Source organism: Tupaia chinensis, unplaced genomic scaffold (assembly GCF_000334495.1).
Source record: "Tupaia chinensis unplaced genomic scaffold, TupChi_1.0 Scaffold143599_1, whole genome shotgun sequence".
Classification (NCBI taxonomy): Eukaryota; Metazoa; Chordata; class Mammalia; order Scandentia; family Tupaiidae; genus Tupaia; species Tupaia belangeri.
The window spans coordinates 886,056-905,462 of NW_006203445.1; the positions used below are offsets into that span (position 1 = coordinate 886,056).

General features: G+C 41.1%; 1 protein-coding gene across 1 annotated transcript in view; it reads right to left on the bottom strand.

Annotated features, from left to right (window-relative positions):
* Nucleotides 1–871: 871 nt before the first annotated feature.
* The window catches only part of ATPAF1 (ATP synthase mitochondrial F1 complex assembly factor 1), a 39,559-nt gene continuing 21,023 nt past the window's right edge, over nt 872–19,407 (bottom strand). The window contains exons 6-10 of the mRNA XM_006164249.3: nt 17,221–17,271; nt 16,000–16,047; nt 8,036–8,131; nt 6,097–6,204; nt 872–3,889 (exon numbers count right to left, since the gene is read on the bottom strand). Of these exons, the coding sequence (XP_006164311.1) occupies nt 3,695–3,889; nt 6,097–6,204; nt 8,036–8,131; nt 16,000–16,047; nt 17,221–17,271 (498 nt within the window). The 3' untranslated portion in view covers nt 872–3,694. The remainder of the gene's footprint in view (nt 3,890–6,096; nt 6,205–8,035; nt 8,132–15,999; nt 16,048–17,220; nt 17,272–19,407) is intronic.

The window sequence follows — 19,407 nt, forward strand, 5'->3', positions numbered from 1 at the left end:
GGGGATGGTCACGCCGCAATCCCTTCTCCTCCATTCTCCTCTTGGGATCTTGGGCACGCACGCACACGTGCCCAGCATGAGTTTAAGCCACCGGGTCTGGGACTTGAACTGTGGTCGACTACATGGGAGTCCAGTGACATAGCCATTACGCTAACTGCTGGTTCCCACACTATTTTATTTTTATTTTCACAGCCAGTATTTGAACTAATCTTATTGGTTTACTGATATGTCTTCTCCACAAGAATATATACTACAAGGGAACGGAGGCCTTATTTGTCCCCTTCATGGCTGCATCCCCAGCTCTCTGTAACAGGGGGTAGCATATACTAGGTACTCCATACATATGAATAAGTGCTGAGTCAATGCTACGTCAAACGACCAGGGGAGTCGGCATTAGTATCTTTTCTCCATACTGAACAAAAGGTCGGAGTTGTGGAGGATGCAAAAACTGGAAGATGTGGCTCCAGCTTTCACACTAGCTAGAGGAGAAGAATCAGAATGAACATCCTTTGATTAAGACAATGCAAACTATGACTGATGCTCAATGTGAGGCACAGACTCAGGGAGAGAGAAACAGGCAGCAGCTGAAACAGGGCTGAAGAGCAGGGTCACACCTTACTCTTCTTCCTGTGTCCAGGCTTAACCTAGTGGTTGTGGAATAGGTACTCTGCAAAAAACTACCGAGTTGCACCAAATAGACAGTCCATGAGGGTTATGCCAGTGGATCAGGTGAGACACAGACTTTGAGTATAATTTGGAATCTTGGTTTGCAAATAGTCCTACTCAGAAAGTTCTTGATCTATGCATATTAACAGATTCCCCTAAATCCAGAATATTTAAATATAGGCACACATATAACAATGAGATAATGTTTTGGTTAAAGTTCATATCATTTATTTAGTCAACAAATAGTTGGCCCAGGCCATGTCATTGGCACTGGAAATAGAGATAAATCCTGGCCCTTAAGGAGCTCACAGTCTGGGGGAGAAAAGAGACACATAAATAACCAAATATATTATAGTTAGAGTATGCAAAGGGGATGACTATGGAAGGCAAAGACCAGAGGAACCAGCTTATGTCCACAGAAAAAATAAAGACCTGGAAAAAGGGCATTTTCATGAAGGATAAATAAGGCAATGGTTCTCAAAGTGCAGCTAGCTAATTACCTATATCTTAATCACTGGGACACATATTAAAACATAGATTCTCAGTGCTTTCTGCAAACATTCCGATTCAGCAGGCTGGGGGTTTGAGGACTAGGAATCCTTAGTTTCAAGTGTTCTAGGTGATTTTACTGCATCTTAAAGTTTGAGAACCGGAGAGAAAAGGATTGTTCTTTAAATTGGAATGAAGAATGATCTGGACATCTGTAATGCTAATCTGTTAGTCTTTTTTTTATATTTAATTTTTTTGACAGAATTTCACTATTTCATGGTCCTCCTGTCTCAGCCTCCCAAGTTCTGGGACTATAGGTGTGTAGCCACATGTGTGGCTTTTAGGGTGAGCCAGGATTTGAACCTGGGCCTCCTGTGTGGCCCCAGCCTGCTGAGCAACAGCGTCCAGCGCATGTTACCATGGCTGGGCCACAGACTTTAATGTGGGGCAGAGGAAGTAGGGGAGGGAGATGACATTTATTAAGTTCCCTGTAGTCTACATATACGCTAATTCTCACAATAATCCTATGAGGTAGATATTATTATCCCCATTTTATAGATGAAAACAATAGAATTAGAGAGTTTAAACAATTTGTTCAACATTACAGAGCAACACTGACATCTGAACCCAGATTCACTTAACTCTAAAACCTGTCCCCTGTGCTGGCACCAAGGAACAAACTGATTGATCAAATTTTTTCTTTTGGTTCTTTGTTAGATCTCTCTCAGTAGATAAATAAAAAGAACTTCCAGACTGTACTTAGTCATGTCCAATGCAATTATCCATGGATACATCATTCTTTGGCAAGTGGGGATTAGGGGCAAAGCTGCAAAGGGCGATAGGGTGAGCAGTTGTCTCTTACTCCTTTTCCCATCATTTTCTCACCCTCTGGTGGAAGCATTATGAAACGTGCTCTGGCTAAGAACTGGATCATAGGGAGGGAAAGCAAACCTGGCTGGGTATCCACGAGAGCACCCTCACCTCAGGCCCAACATTCCTGGGACTCAAGGCATCCCGGAGGTCAGAGGGCATTTAGGGAACATGCCAAAGCTAGTAAGATCCAAGTTCCTTAAAAGCTCACCCACCAGGACCAGAGGCAGGTCTAAAATTTGCAGTAGGAAAAATAGCAGCTTTCCCAGGTTTGGTGCCCACCACCTGTCTTTCTCTACACACAGACTCACAGCTGCAAAAAAAGAAAAAGAAAAGAAAAATAAAGAGAAGTCTAATCCTATTTAAAAAGCTTGGGGACAGGCTGATCCTATAAAAAAAATCTTCTGTAACGAAGAAGATGTACACACACACATACACGCAATCTGCCGATAGTCTTAAACTCCCACTCACCACAGTCAGCGTCATCCAACCAGACCTGAGGCAGAAGCGGCAAAGGGGAGTATGTCAGGTCACGAAGAGGGAGGCAGAGCAAGGGTGGTCAACAGCAGCACTGGAAGGCACCCGGGGCCTCAGGTTCGGAGGGCTGGTGTGTGACCACCATCCTCTTCTACCACTGAGCTTGGAGCCACAGCAGGAACACCACACAACAAACGTGGAGTTTCCGTGCTGGTGAACCACTTTCTTATTTCTGGCATTTCAAGTAATTGCTGAGTTCTAAGATGACTTGTGATAACATCAGCCCACAGCACTGACTCTACGGACAGCACGTAGTGTAGACTTCGCCATTTTGTGTAACAAAGATGGTAAGATGGACTTTATCTTATTGCTACATTTTTCTTATACTCAATCTGGGAACATCTGTTTCTTTTTCATATAATGCTTAGAGTTGTTTTTAAAAAATCATGCAAATCTGGGTCTATTTTCTCCCTAAGAAAGTGTTTTAATCTACTCACACTGTGCTGATGTGCCCCCTTTACAACATGGTTTCTAATAAGCAGAGCTAGTGGAGCAGGTGCCATGAGCTCCGGTTTATTACTATGCAGGCACGATACTGTTTATCTAACTATACCCGAAATTCGCCCGCACCCTTAAATCTACTACACTAAAGGCAAATCTGGGGGGCATCTAGATGAAGTCTTTACCCTGATGGGAATACCTGGTTTTCCTAGAGTCTAAACAGAATATTTGGTTATGCCTTTGGCCAGCTCACCGGCACGTGGGAACTGTACATAAAGCCCATACCTAAGAGCAGGTCTTCAAGCTTGTTATCCTGTCACAAGTCCATAACAATGAAGAACTGATCATCTGGGAGCTATGAGGTCAGAATGGCCAGAATGCAACTCCACTGTTATACTGTATAAAATCTAGTCGATAATCTTGTAAGTCCAGGCTGTCTCTTGCTATGGCATCGAATACTTAAAGAGAAACCTCACATATGCCGAGAAATAATGATCAGAATACTTGGTACCTTCGTTCCTGAATATCAAGTAATAGGACACATATCTACAATCACTGCTTACAATAAGCATTCAGGGCAGCTCACCACACGCTGTTCATCATAGACGCTGTGCTTTTGAGTTCAAGGAGGTGGGTGGGCTCTACCCTTCCCAGGCTGAGCCGACTCTTTGAAGGGCCAGCCCTTACAGTGCTAAGTCTTATCCTGGTTCTGGGTACATTTCAGTTGTGCTCCCAGTCCACTTTGCTCCAATTCAGCGATGACAGACATGTATTTGAACTCATTTGGTCTGAAGTTAAAGGTCTCCACTAAGCCAAAGGTTTCTTTCCGATCCGTAGCATAGAAGAGCTGAACTTGGTTGGCGATACACTGTGCCTCTGCGATGTTCTGTAAGGCAACGTGAGAAGTGAGTGGAGGCCCTCACCCAGCAGTCACTGCTTCTAGAAAGAGTCCTTGATTCCCTGGCCTCTTGAGCCTTAGTTAGGAACCTGTTCTTGTATAACCGAATCATCCTATGCTTATTACTACCATAAATATTTATTCCATTGCATGTGTCTTCTTTTTTCTTTCTTTCTTTTTTGTCTGTCTTCCCTAGACAGGGGAAGACAAATTTCTAAAAAGCATAAACGTTGGTTTTTTTTTTTTCTATCCCTGCACATGGTGGCACCTGGTGAATGTCCACTATTTAAAGTAATGCACACTTTCACAATTCTCCTCTTAATTCAGTTCCTTAACAACTGTATTTAAAAAAAAAAAGAACAATAGTTACCCAGCTCTAAGAACCAGTTTGTGAGTAAGTACTAAGTTCTTGACTAACCAGGCATATATGAATAAAATCTATTACTGATATCGCTGCAGTCAGAAAGAGTACTGAGGCCAGCTATGAGGGTTTTAAAATTTGCCCACAAATTCTATGATATTCTTTTCTTTGGTGGAGCTAGTTTGCCTTTCCTCAAGTGAGGGCTGTACTCAATGACTTGTTTGTAACAAACAGTTACGATGAGTTGACAGAGCACAACCTCTGCTAAGCCATAGAAGACTGTGAATGTAGCCTTTCTGATCTGCCATGGGACTATCACCAACAAGCAGACTTTCAGAACACTCTTACAAAGAAGACCATCATCCTGGTCAAATACAATAGAAAATATAAAGGCCAAGATCCAGGATAAGGAAGGAATTCCTCCTGATCAGCAAAGACTGCTCTTTGTTGGCAAGCAGCTAAAGATGGGCATACTTTGTTTAACTACAACATCCAAAAGGAGTCCACTGTGTATTGAGACTTCATGGTGTTGCTAAGAAAAGAAGTCTTACACCACTCCCAAAAAGAATGAGCACAAGAGAAAGAAGGTTAAACTGGCCGTCCTGAAGTTCTGTAAGGTGGATGGAAATGGCAAAATTAGCCTTCTTCATCGGAGTGCCCTTCAGATGGATGTAGTGCTGGGATTTTTATGGCCAGCCACTTTGGCAGACATTACTGTGAATGTTGTCTGACTTACTGCTTCAACAAACCCCAGAGGACAAGGAATTGTATATGAGTTAAAGAAAGAAATGAACCAGCTTTAAAAAAAAAAGACTGTGGCATCTGTCTTGTATCTGTCTTGACTCACTTGTTCTGGGGAAAGCCAACTGCTATGTCATGAGGACATCGAGCCGAACTATGGAAAAGCCAGCGGGACAAGGAAATGAGGCCTCTGCTAACAGCTACATGAGTGGGGTTGGAAGTGGATTGGTCCTCAAGCCCAGGCAACCTTCAGATGGCTGTAGCCCTAGCCAACATCCTGATAGGAAACTGCTGAGGCTCCACGTCACAGCCACCCAGTTAAGCTGCTCCCAAATTCCTGATCCACAGAAAATGTGAGGTAATAAATGTTTGTTGCTTTAAGTCACCAGGTTTCAGAGTAACCTGTTACATAGTACACGAGCACAGCTCTAGCAAAGAGAAGGGGCCACCATCCCTAAAGCTTCTCTTAGGATCAGGGAAGTGGACCACTTTATGTAACTGAGAGGAGTGCGTGGGTGGGTGGGGTGTGGGATCGGGATGTAGGCCATAACCTCAGAACCTTACCAGAGAACTACCTCAAACAACTCTTACTTTTGCTTTTCATACAGTCTGCAGTTCTAGCTGGTCAGAGGCGCTTATCCATTATGACTATGCTCATATGGCCAAAATCAAACCCCAAAAGGTAATGGAAAATTCCTACTAAAAACTGACTGCCAAAAATGTGCTCTGTCTAGCTACAGAATGATGAAGACGGGTTTATAAATACATAGGCTGCACTTCACCTCTATTCTCTCTGTGGGACTTTCAGGTCATTTCTCACAGGCAGGCACTAATCTCTGAGGCTGAATCTTCAATCAAGAGTCTTTTCTAAAAAAGCTGGCTACTTCAAATTAATAGAATTTTAGAGCTGGATGGAGCCTCAGAGGTCACTGAGTTCTCATTTAATAGAGCAGGAAACCAAAGCAGACAAGGTTCAGGGACGAGCCCAAGGTCATGTGGCCAGACAGTAGCAGAGCCAGGACAAGACCTCTAGACTCTAAGGCTGGTACCCTCTCCCTGGAGTAAATCCACACAGGTAAAAGCTGAGTCTTACCAGAAACGTGGGATCCATTTCTGCTGTCATTAGCACTATGCCCTTCTCTTCCTTAAGTTCAGGGTAGTGATATAAAACCAGCTGGCTGGCAGCAGCTTCCCCTCGAGTCTGCAAGGAGAGACACTCATCAAGGCTCAATAAGGAACCACCAGTGCAAACTGCAATTCTGAAGCCATAGGGGGTCTATAGGATATTCTGGCTCTCAACAGCCCCTTGGGTGGCAAGTGGGCTGGAGGACTGGTATGTGGAGGCAAGGTCAGGCCTGCAAAGGCACAGTGAAACTGACATTTGTGCAGTATTATTTGTGTCTTCAACTGGAAAAGCTTTGGCTTTTTTCCCAGAAAATGTTTACAGTAGGCAGTGAATCCTTCATTGTGGCCATACATTTAAAAACAAAATGGCACAAGCAGCTACCAAATCAAGTTCTAAAGAAAGCAATGTGCTTGTGTAATGGCCGCTTTTATGGACTAGTGTGTTTCACAGCTGAAATCTACTCCCCTTGGCTGGCTCTGAAGCCTGAGCTCTTTTAAGCTGTAGCAAAAGCTGGAGTTTGCACAGGGGCGAGATTTGTAATGTGCAGTTTAAGAATATCATCTGGGGGAAGGGTGGGGAGAAGAATGGAAATATCATAATTTCATGAAGAATGGTCAGGGCAGTAGTTATAAGACCTTGAGTCTAGGCTAGGGAGAGGGTGGGTTCAAAGCTAAAGTCCCTAGACAGTGTAGGAGGGAACAGCTACATTTGAAAAAAGACCCCTGAGCTGCACTTCTGAAATTTCACCAGGAGTCCCTTTAGTTATCAATCCAATCCTTAACTATTGTTAGCGTATTCTTAGTTCATCCCCTCAGTTCTCTCGAGCATACTTCTGATATTATACTGATCGTTTTCATCATAATTCTATTATATTAATTGTTTTGATTGTAACTATGTTTCTGGATAGTCTCCTATACTTGGGTGTGGGCTTCATGAGAGCAAGAACTTTTTCTCATATTTCTCCAAGTCCTAGCATAATGGTTAAGTCAGATTTTAGAGTCAGATAACCTAGATTAAAACTTAGCTCTATCACTTATTATTATAATAGGATAAACTAACTTCTCTGAGCCCACTTTCTTCACTGTAAATAGAAACAATAATAGTAACTATCTTGTGGTATATTTGTGAGAATTAAATGACGATAAGGTAAATAAAACTCTTTGCACATAGTAAGTTCATCAACTGTTAGTTACTATAGTTTGTGGCCAATACATAATTGTTGGATGAATTATAAAATAACAAAGTGAAAAGCTGCTCCCTCATTGTACTTTGCACTCTCTTTATCCCAACTTCAAAGCCAAGATAATACATGGCTGTTTTTCCAGATTTATCCTCCAAATATAGAATGCCAATCCTAGTTCTGATCTGATTTAAAACATAGACTTTTATTTTTAAAGCTTCAAAGTGCTTTGAATCCAACTTTTAAATCTAATACTTGGGAATAAAATTTAAAAACTAAAAAAAAAGGAAGAAGCAAAGAAAATAACTTATTAAATGGAAATTACTCATCTAGCACTTTGAACGGTGCTGAGTTGATTAGTAAAACACAGGTAAAAGGTGAGTCATACGATCTGAATAAAACACAGGTAAGACACAGAGGCTTCCTCAAGGAGCTTATAACTTGGGTTAAAAAGATAACTAACTCATCATCTATATTTGTTATATGTGGGGAAGAGACAAAAGAGAGCCAGAAAGAGTCAGAGAAGGCATTCTGGGGTCTTTTCCAATGTCTAGGTATTAAGCAAGGCCTAGAAAACTAGCTCAACATACAAGTGTGACGGCATCAGTGCACAGCAAGTGCTGCTGGGAGTTAGTAGATATCCCGTATCCCTACACCTCAGCAAGTGCTCTTAGTCCCACTAAGGGGTAGGTCTCTTTCCTCTAGGGAAGGGCACAAGCCACCTACCTGAATATTTATAAGTGCAGTGAAGTGGAGTTCAGTACCAGTCCATTGTCCTACAAAGAACTCATAACCTTCCCTTCTGGGCAGTGCACACAGAAACTGTGGAAACAGATATGCAAGGACAGAGATGAATAAATGGAGTCATTTGCTCCACTGTATATCAAACCATCTCTATCATTCACTCATTTTTTCTTTCTTTCTTTCTTTTTTTTTTTTTAATTTTGTCAGAGGGTACATGTGCTCTCTGGGAATGGTGGTGGTGGTGGTGGTGGGGGCTTTGGGTGGAGAGTGAGAAAGAGAGAAAGGCCCCCTACTCCCACAAGGGACATGGTCATGCTATAATCCCTTCTTCTCCATCTCTCCCTCCTTTTGAGATTTTGGGCACACCACACAGATGTTTTTCAAGCCACTGAATCTGGGACTCAGGCTACGTGCTTGGCCATGTAGGATCCAAGCACCTTAACCAGGCCACAGGCTAGCCCAATTTGTTTTTTTTTTTTTTTTTGAGAGGTTTTTCGCTATAGGGCGCATGTGCTCACCAGACAGACAGAGAGACAGAAAGTGAGAAATCACTCCCCAGGGGGGATGGTCACTCTGCAATCCCTTCTCCTTCATTCTCCTCTCCGGATCTTGGGCACACACGCACACGCGCCCGGCATGAGTTTTAAGCCACCGGGTCTGGGACACGAACTGTGGTCGACTACGTGGGAGTCTGGCGACATAGCCATTACACTAACTACTGGTTCCCCCCAATTTGTTTTTTTTAAACATTTATTTCAATTATGAAATTCATAGGCAAATACCAACTATTGGTATGATCAGTTTTAAAAATTTTACGCAGTTTAGTGGTACCTCGTATGGTTTTAGTTTGCAATCCCATTATCACTAATGATGTCAAGCATCTTTTCAGGGGTTAATCTGCCACTCTACATCTCTGATGAGCTCTCTGTTCAAATCGTGTCCATGGGACCAGCAATTAGTGTAATGGCTATGTTGCTGGACTCCCATGCAGTCAACTGAGGTTAGAGTCCCAGATCCAGTGACTTAAACTCATGGCAGACATGTGTGCATGCATGCCCAAGATCCCAAGAGAAGAATGGAGGAGAAGGGATTGCAGCGTGGCCATCCCCTCTGGGGATGATATCTTACTTTCTGTCTCTCTGTTTTTCTCTGTCTTTCTGGCAAATGTATTCATCCTATAGCAAAAACCTCTCCAAAAAAAAAAAAAAAAATCATGCCCATGTTTTTAATCAGGTTGTCTGTCCTCTTACTACTGAGTTATAGGAGTTTCTAAAATAACTTGGATTTCTTCTACCTTTTGGCTATTGTAATTAATGCTGCTGTGAACACTGGTGTACAAATAAAATGTTTTAATTTTGATGAAATCTAATTTACTGACTTTTTTCCTTTTATAGTTTGTGGTTTTTATGATGTACATAAGAAATCTTTGCCAAAATCAAGATCACTAAAATTTATTTTATTTTCTTCTAGAAGTTACATTTATATCTATGATCTATTTTGAATTATCTTTTGTTTACAGTGTAGATAAGGGTAGAGGTTAATTTTTTTGTACAATGCTATCCAATTGTTTTAGCACCACTGGCTGTAAAGTGTCCCCAGCTCGTGTCCCCCGTCCCAGACCCAGCACCAGCCAGGTAGGATAGCTGCTTTGCTCCCTCTTGCTCTCCACTGGCCCTTCTAACGTTTTTTTCTCTTTTTGAAAAACAGCTCTCTGCCCTCCTTGGCCCTTAGTCTTGTTAGTCTGTTTTTTTTTTTTTGTTTGTTTGTTTGTTTTTTCTCACGTAGGACAGAAAGCTGCTAGGCATCTCCACCTTTGCCTATTTTTGACCTTTGCCTGTGTAGCGCCTCCACGCTGTTTTTGGTTTTCATCTCAATTTTATTTTTTGTGAAGTGATTTTTTCCCTTTTCCCCCTTTTTCTTCTAGTAATATTTCATTCTTTTTTTTTTTTTTTTTTGAGAGATTTTGCTATAGGGCGCGTGTGCTCGCCAGACAGACAGAGAGAGACATTAGAGACAGAAAGTGAGAAATCATCCCCCAGGGGGATGGTCATGCCGCAATCCCTTTTCCTCCATTCTCCTCTCGGGATCTTGGGCACACACACACGCGCCCGGCGTAAGTTTTAAGCCACCGGGTCTGGGACACGAACCGTGGTCGACTACATGGGAGTCCAGCGACATAGCCATTACGCTAACTGCTGGTTCCCTAGTAATTTCATTCTTTTTTCTTCACCTTCTCTCCCTATTTCTATTTACTACTTTATTTTTCTTTACCTTACTTTTCTGTTTTAATTCTCAGCCCTCTGCCTAGAGATGATTAGGTGCATAGTAGCTAACCATCTGAGCATTGGGAGTTTTAGAGAATTCTTTCCACATCATTGTAGTGGTTGCAAAAATAGTTAAACTCCCCTTTACAAATCCGATTGTAAACCTCCTCCTGTGATTCCTGCATTTGAGGATTTAGTAAAAGGGAGAAAATAGCATGAGAGAAACACATGAGGTCACAGTCACAGAATCCCTCTCCAACAAATTGACCAGAAGTGAATACATTACCAAATGACTAAAAATTGAAGAAGAACCTCAAGGATGAGAGAATCAAGTAGTACTTCTCCACCAAGGGAACAATGTAACCTGTGTCCAAGTAGGGAAAATTTAGAGCATATTACCGAAATGTCAGAAAGAGAATTTAGAATATTTGTAGTAACAAAATTCTATGAGACGCAAGAGAAAAGAGAAGTTGAACTCCAAGAGATGAGGAAGTCTTTCCATGATATGAAAGAAGAATTGGACACCATAAAAAAGAACCAAATGGGGACCAGCAGTTAGCATAATGGCTATGTCGCTGGACTCTGATGTAGCTGACCGCGGTTCAAGTCCCACACCTGGTAGCTTAAACTCACATCAGGTGCATTTGCGTGCATGCCCAAGATCCCGAGAGGAGAGTAGAGGAGAAGGGATTGCAGCATGGCCATCCCCACTTTGGGGGGATGATTTTTTGCTTTCTGTCTCTCTGTCTCTGTCTTTCTGGCGAGTGCATGAGTCCTATAGCAAAAAAAAAAAGAAAAAAGAACCAAACGGAACTGTTAGACATGAAGACTATAATACAGGAAATTAAAATCTCCCTTGAAAATATCAAAAGCAGGCTAGACCATACAAAAGATCAAATTTCAGAAGTAGAAGGCAAAACCAGGGACCAGCAATTAGCATAATGGCTATGTTGCTGGACTCCCATGTAGTTGACCATGTTTCGAGTCCTGGATCTGGTGGCTTGAACTCATGCTGGGCGCATGTGTGTGTGTGCCCAAGATCCCGAGAGGAGAATGGAGGAGAAGGAATTGCGGCATGGCCATCCCCCCTGGAAAGTGATTTCTCGCTTTCTGCCTCTCGGTCTTTCTGGCAGGCAAGCACATGTGCCCTATAGCAAAAACCTCTCAAAAAAAAAAAAGGAAGTAGAAGACAAAATCAATCACCTAGAAAAAAATTATCTATTATGAGAAAACAGACAAGAAAACTGAGGATAAAATTCATGAGAAATATTAGATACCATGAAATGCCCAAATATACGAATAATTGGTATCCCAGAAGGTGAAGAAACTAATAAGGGTATTGATAATATATTTCACAAAATCCTGGAAGAAAACTTACCAAGTCTAGAGAGGCACTCAAACATCTAGACCCAAGAAATACAAAGAACCCCAAGTAGAATTTATCCAAGAAGATCCTCTCCATGCCACATTATAGGTAGATTGATAAAACCTAAAGACCAAGACAAGATACTGAGACTGGCAAGAGAGAAAAGTCAAATCACTTACAAAGGCTATCCCGTCAGACTAACACCAGACTAACACCTTGCACTGGAAACAATGCAAGCATGGGAAGAATGGGGAAATATATTCAAAGTGTTAAATGAAAAACAATTTCAACCAAGAATACTATACCCGGCAAGACTATCCTTCATATGGGAAAAGAAAACAAAAACGTTCTCGGATAAACAAAAGTTGACAGAATTTATCAACTCCAGACCAGCTCTTTAAGAAATTCTGAAAGGAGTACTATACCAAGCAAGAAAACGAAAGAGAGACAGACAGCCACAAGAGAACAAAAAACACCAAGAATATGGCCAACTCAATGGTAGGGACAAGTCTGGAAATATCAATAACATTGAATGTCAATGGATTAAATTTTCTGATCAAAAGACACAGACTGGCTGAATGGATTAAAAATCAGGCACCCTCCATCTGCTGCCTACAAGAAACCCATCTCACGGATAAAGACATACATAGACTAAAAGTGAAGGGCTGGAAAAAGATATTCCATGTAAATGGAAATCAAAAAAGAGGGGGAGTTACTATACTGATTTCAGACAAAATAGACTTTAAGACAAAAAACCATAAAAAAAGACAAAGAAGGGCATTATATAGTAGTAAAAGGACTAATTCACCAAGAAGATATAATGGTTGTAAATATCTATGCACCAAATTTATGAGCATCCAAATATGTAAAGAAAAGACTGCTAGATCTAAAAGGAGAGATAGATTGTAACACTATAATTGTTGGAGATCTCAACACCCCATTATCTCCTTTAGACAGGTCAACGAGACAAAAAATAAGCAAAAAGACTCAGGATCTAAATGATACCATAAAACAGATGAACTTGATAGACATCTATAGAACTTTCCACTAAAAAACCGCACAAAATAGGGAACCAGCAGTTAGCGTAATGGCTATGTCGCTGGCCTCCCACGTAGTCGACCGTGGTTCGGGTCCCGGACCTGGTGGCTTAAAACTCACGCCGGGCGCGTGTGCGTGCGTGCCCAAGATCCCGAGAGGAGAATGGAGGAGAAGGGATTGCGGCGTGACCATCCCCCCTGGGGGGTGATTTCTCGCTTTCTGTCTCTATGTCTCTCTGTCTGTCTGGCGAGCACACGTGCCCTACAGTGAAAAATCTCTCACAAAAAAAAAAAGTATTAAAAAAAAAAAAAAAACGCACAAAATAATACATTTTTCTCAGTCCCGCATGGTACCTTCTCAAAGACAGATCATGTGATAGGGCACAAAACCAGCCTTTACAGATTCAAAGGCATAGAAACTATATTCAGCATCTTCTCTGACCATGATGGAATTAAACTCTATATTAACCTCAGGAAAAGCCCTCGAGAATATATAAATATATGGAAACTAAATAACCTACTTCTGAATGACTCTATAACTACAGCAGAGATTAAGACAGACATCAAAAGATTCATGGAAACTAATGATAATGAATACACAAGTTTCCGTAATCTATGGGATACTGCAAAAGCAGTCATACGAGGGAAGTTCGTAGCAATTAGTGCACAGAAGAAAAAGATGAAAAGGTGGCAAAATGACAACCTAACATCATGCCTCAGGGAATTTGAAAAAGAACAAAAAAAATTTCAAAAAATGCTAGGAAAAAAGAAATAATAAAGATTTGAGCAGAAATAAATAAAATAGAAAATAAGTGAACTATACAGAAAATAAATGAAAGCAAAAGTTGGTTCTTTAAAAAGCTAAACAAGATAAGGGGGTGATAACTAGAATACACAGGGAACTCAATCAGCTTACCTGGAAGAAAATGATGAATCCAATTAAAAGATGGGAAAATGAGCTGAATAAAGAACTCTCTAAGGAAGACATACGAACAGCCAAAAAGCATATGAAAAAATACTCAACATCCCTCATTGTAAGGGAAATGCAGGTCAAAACCACAATGAGATACCACCTAACCCCAGTCAGAATGGCAAAAATTATAAAAACAAATAATGGTAAGTGCTGGAGGAGATGTGGTGAAAGGGAAACACTCCTACACTGTTGGTGGGAATGTAAATTGGTCCAGCCACTGTGGAGATGATATGGGGGTTCCTCAAAGACCTTCAAATAGAACTACCATACGATCCAGCAATTCCACTCCTGGGTATCTACCCAAAGGATAGGAGAGCAGTCAGTCAGAAAAGTGCTTGCACAGCTATTTTCATTGCAGCATTATTCATGATTGCTAAGACTTGGAACCACTAAATGTCCACAAACTGATGAATGGATTGAAAAATTATGGCATATATACTCCATGAAATACTATTCAGTCATAAAAAACACTAAGACCCTGGAATTTGATAGAAAGTGGATGAATATGGAAGATATGTTGCTGAGTGAAGCAAGTCAGGCTATGAAAGAGAGACATTGTATGTCTCCACTTAACATATACTGACTGTCCACACTCTATGGTAGAGACTGAATGACCGGAGAACGTAAAAGTATTAAAAATTGTAATGGACACTAGAGACAAACTGGAAAGAGAGTGTGGGAGGAGAAGAACATAGGAAAGGAAATTTGGGGGGGAAATGTAGAGGTAAGACACTTGTGGGACACAGATAAGGTTTATTATCTGTTGACAAGGATGTGTATAATAGTCTCGACTGGGCTGGACTGAGGTATAAATCATGTTGGTAAAGTCTCTTGACAATCTAAATGATATATAGCGATTTAATATGTGAATAATAAGAAAAAAAGAAAAGACAAACTTAATTACCTTGGCACTTTGATGAAACAACTGAGCACATATAAGCTACTCTAGTTCTAGACCCCCTATTTTGTATCATTGATCTATAGGTCTGTCTTTATGCCAATACTACTGTTTTTATTTCTACATTTTTATAGCAAGTCTTGAAATCAGGAACTTGAAGTCTTTCAACTGTCCTTTTTCAAAACTGCTTAGTTGTTCTAGGTTCTTTGGATATTCAAGTACTTTTTTTATACCAGCTCTTCAGTTTCTTGCCTATAGTACAGCTGATAAATAAGATGGATCCCACATTGCCCCTGTGGTTTGAAAAACACATTGGGCACATGGCCAAAATCCTGATGGGAAGGAGGGATGGAAGAAAAAGGACCACAGAGTGACCATACTCCATTGCAGGGTGCTTTCTCTCACTTTCTGAGCACATGTGCCCTCTAGCAATAAAAAAATTAAAAAAGAAAAAAAGCCTACTGGGATTCTGATTGGGATTTTAGTTATCTAGAGATCAGTTTGGGGAGAACTGTCATCTTAATAATATTGGGTCATTCAAACCATTAACATGGTATATATCTTTCTTTTCTTTTTATTTTTTTAAGAGATTTTTGCTATAGGGTATGTACTCTCATAAGAGAGGCAGAGAGAGACAGAGAGACAGAAAGCAAGAAATCACCCTCTGGTGGTGATGGCTACCAAGCAAATCCTTCTCCTCTATTCTCCTAAGATCTTGGGCATGCATGTACATACACTCGGTGTGAGTTTCAAGCCACTGGGTCTGAGACTCCAACTTCGGTGAAACGTGGGAGTCTAATATCTTAACCCTTATGCCACCTGCTGGCCTCAGTATATATCTTTCTATTTGCTTAGCTATTCTTTATTTTCTATCAGTAATGTTTGGAAAATTTTTTGAAACCCTGGAAATCATTACTGACACTAAGTCAGCTAGCCCACCCTTCCTATTCTCTTTCTTTTAGGTCTTTTGGGAGTTCATTACTCCAGCAACAACCTCATAATTCCTTTAGGTACATTATTACCAGGATAGCATGCCCCAAACTGTAAACAAGCAAACAAACAAACAAAAAACTGCCAATAAACCTAAGCCACATGAACTTAAAGGAGGTTGAAGGATCAAAGTCTCAGATGTCTTCCAATATGCATTTACTGTTAGGTTAGGAACCATATCACAAAGAGCTCAGACAGAGTTGAAAGGTAAAAGCCAGAGGCTTACTGGGTCAAATTCACATGATTTCACAAGACTGAGAATCTCACTTATCAGTACAATCAACGTGTGAGCATCTTCATTAAGAAAACAGAGCACTTACAGCCTGTGAGAGAGTACAGAATATGATGGGATTGGTTGGAAAACACCCTTGTTTGGCAGCACTGATAGGCAATCCTTACATGATCACCAGAAACTTACTGTTGGACAGGATTGAGCCCGGTTCCAGATCAAATCAAACTTCTTTTCCTATAAGTTGGAAAATACTAACATTAACTCAGAAATAGGAAAACATAAAAGGCCATAATCACATTTACATTCACAAAGACTGAATTCTGAACTGTAACACAACTAAAACAATCCTTTAAGTTCCATCATTTACAAATCCACTCTTATGAAAGACAGGAAAAATCAGAAAGATGTTTTGTCAGAACTATGTGTGAAGAGTGGGTGGTCCAATGCTCCAAACCCTCCAAGGAACTCTGACAAGAGACATCAGGTCTGTAAGTCAGTCTGAGGGAGAGCTGAGACCTGTTCAAACGATGAGTTAGTATTAGAGATCTAAAACATCATAAAAGTTGCAATAATCTCTTGGCTGTTGAACCCGTTAAGGGTAACAGTGTTTCAGAGGTTAAAGAACAAAAACAAAAACAAAAAATGATAGTGAAACCCTCACAACAACTAAAAGGACTGGCTTTTAGTTCCTTCCATCTCTGTTGTCTTCCTTAATCTTGTACTTAATTGTGAAAGAGCAGCATACATTTGTGTGCTTAATATACACTTAACCAAAGCCACTTTTTCTCTGGGAAGAAGAAAATGAAAGAACTAGCTGATAACCCAGTACTCAAAAGCATTCTTACGGTGGAGGTCAGCAGAAGGACATTAAACCAGAGAAGCCAGCAGAACCCTTCCCAGTCACAGACCTTAATGGTGAAGTAGTGGCTGGTGATCACATCAAAGACAGCAATTTCAAAAAGGGAAACACCAAAAAATGCTACTTGCTAAGGGGAAATGTGGGAGAAGGATCTAAGTCAGTTCAGGCTGTCACTGAAACAGACATGAAGGGAAGAAAGCTACATTAGAGGTCTTGGATTAAATTCCAACAGCTTGGCTAGAAAATACCAAAAAGAAGGAAAAGACATCTGGAAATTACTCAGCAGCATGAACTTATACCATGCTCCCTTGTCAGAGACTTGACTCAGAGACATTTCTAAACCAGAAAGAGGGAAAACAAGAGCCATAAATATACCATATGGAGCTTCTACTCTGTGGTGCTCGGGGCATAATAAAAACGCTCAGAGCTATAAAATGCAAGTTCTCAAGTGGCAGCAAACACAGGAAAAGTAAAGGTAATGGCCTGCTAAGGTTAGAGTACTGACCTTCATGCTGTAACACTTTCATTTTCCCCTCCAAACTACTTACAGGAATAACTGCGTAGACTGTGTCTTTTGCTGCAAAATATTGCTGCCAAATCTGCACAGAAAAGAGAGGGTATTCATGACACGTGGGTAATCTTTTCAACCTGCATGAAGAAACGGTGACAGCTTTTATTGCTCAGAGTAATATGCTATTTGATAATGGGGAGGAAAAACCCAACATAATACTTTTATTACTAGTACATAATTACAAAAAAGATTTAATATGATCCACTCTTCTAGATGATTAAACTGTAACTCTTAATAACAAATTCCTGTCAGAGAAATTGATTCCGTGACCTTTTTAATCCTTCCTTTCAAGATGTGCCTTTTGTGTGACAGACAATTTCTTTTTTTCTTCTCTCTGAAATTCACACCTCCCTAGCCAACTATGGGCATTCTCAGAGAGCCAGGACATTAGTCATTCAGAGTTCAGGGTCTGGAGTCAGACCTGAAAAAGACCCAGATGTAAACCTCAGCTCAAGTCATTTGCTAGTCATCCTACTTTGGGCAAATTACTGAAAAAACTCCCTAAATAACACCAATAAAATAGAAATAATATCAATCTCCAAGGACTGTTTTGGAGACCAGCTGAAATAAAGTAGGTCTGTGTTTAGCACAGTGCTTGGTACAGAACACACACTACAAATATTAGCTTTTATTATCTGTTACTGCCATGTTATAGGCAGTGCTTGAAATCCTGCTTCCAGAAAGTCTTTTGTATGAGGAAGAGACAGAGCCTGCTGGAACTGACTGTGGTACAAAAAATATCGGAAGACTTCTGCTTGGCACAGGGAGGGCCTGGCTTACTTGTATGATAAAAATACCAAAAGGTAGAAAACAAATTTATATAATGAAATTACAAAATGAGAAAACAGGGAAAAGGAAAAAAAAAATGCCCCTAGTTCTACCACCTGAATAGAATTACTATTGTTATCGTGATGTATTTGTTTCCAGTATTTATTTATTTATTTTTGGTCAGAGGTTGCATGCACTTGCCAGAGAGAAGGGGAGAGAGAGAAAGCACCTCCCCAATGGGGTAAGGTCACACCTCGATCCCTTCTCCTCCATTTTCCCACTTGTAGGGATTCTGGGCACTCACTAACATGTGCCTGGCATATTTTTCAAGGTGTTTGGCCAGGATTCAAACTGCAGCTGGCCATGTGGGATCTAGTTCCCTTAATCTCTAGGCCAGCCCTCTAGTATGTTTTAATATATTTTTCCCATAGTATATGTAGATATTGCATATATTTAATATTTTGCCTTTTTTTTTTTTTGAGAGGTTTTTGCTATAGGGTGCGTGTGCTCGCCAGACAGACAGAGAGATAGAAAGCGAGAAATCACCCCCCCCCTTGGGGGATGGCCACGCTGCAATCCCTTCTCCTCCATTCTCCACTCAGGATCTTGGGCACACATGCACACGTGCCTGGCGTGAGTTTTAAGCCACCAGGTCTGGGACTCGAACTGCGGTCGACTACGTGGGAGTCCAGCGACATAGCCATTACGCTAACTGCTGGTCCCAATATTTTGCTTTTTAAAAATCACTCAACATTATATAAAATGCATGTTCCATGTTCTTTTTTCTTTTAGAGAGAGATTTACTTTTGCTACAGGGTGTGTATGCTTGCCAGAGAGACAGAGAGCGACGGAGAGACAGAAAGCGAGAAATCACCCCCTGGAGGGATGGCCATGCTGCAATCCCTTCTCCTCCATTCTCCTCTTAGGATTTTGGACATACACGCACACACGCCCAGCATGAGTATTTTATTTTTGAGAGATTTTCACTGTAGGGCGCGTGCGCTCGCCAGACAGACAGAGACAGACATAGAGACAGAAAGCGAGAAATCACCCCCCAGGGGGGATGGTCACGCTGCAATCCCTTCTCCTCCATTCTCCTCTCGGGATCTTGGGCACGCACGCACACGCGCCCGGCGTGAGTTTTAAGCCACCGGGTCTGGGACACGAACCGCGGTCGACTACGTGGGAGTCCAGCGACATAGCCATTACGCTAACTGCTGGTTCCCACGCCCAGCATGAGTTTTAAGCCACCAATTCTGGGACTCGAAAGCGGCTGACTATGTGAGAGTCCAGCGACATAACCATTCCGCCATCTACTGGTCCCCCATGTTCATATTTTTTACTACCATTATTTTTATTGTTCTTTACGCCTTTTCTTATATTACTGGCTCTGACT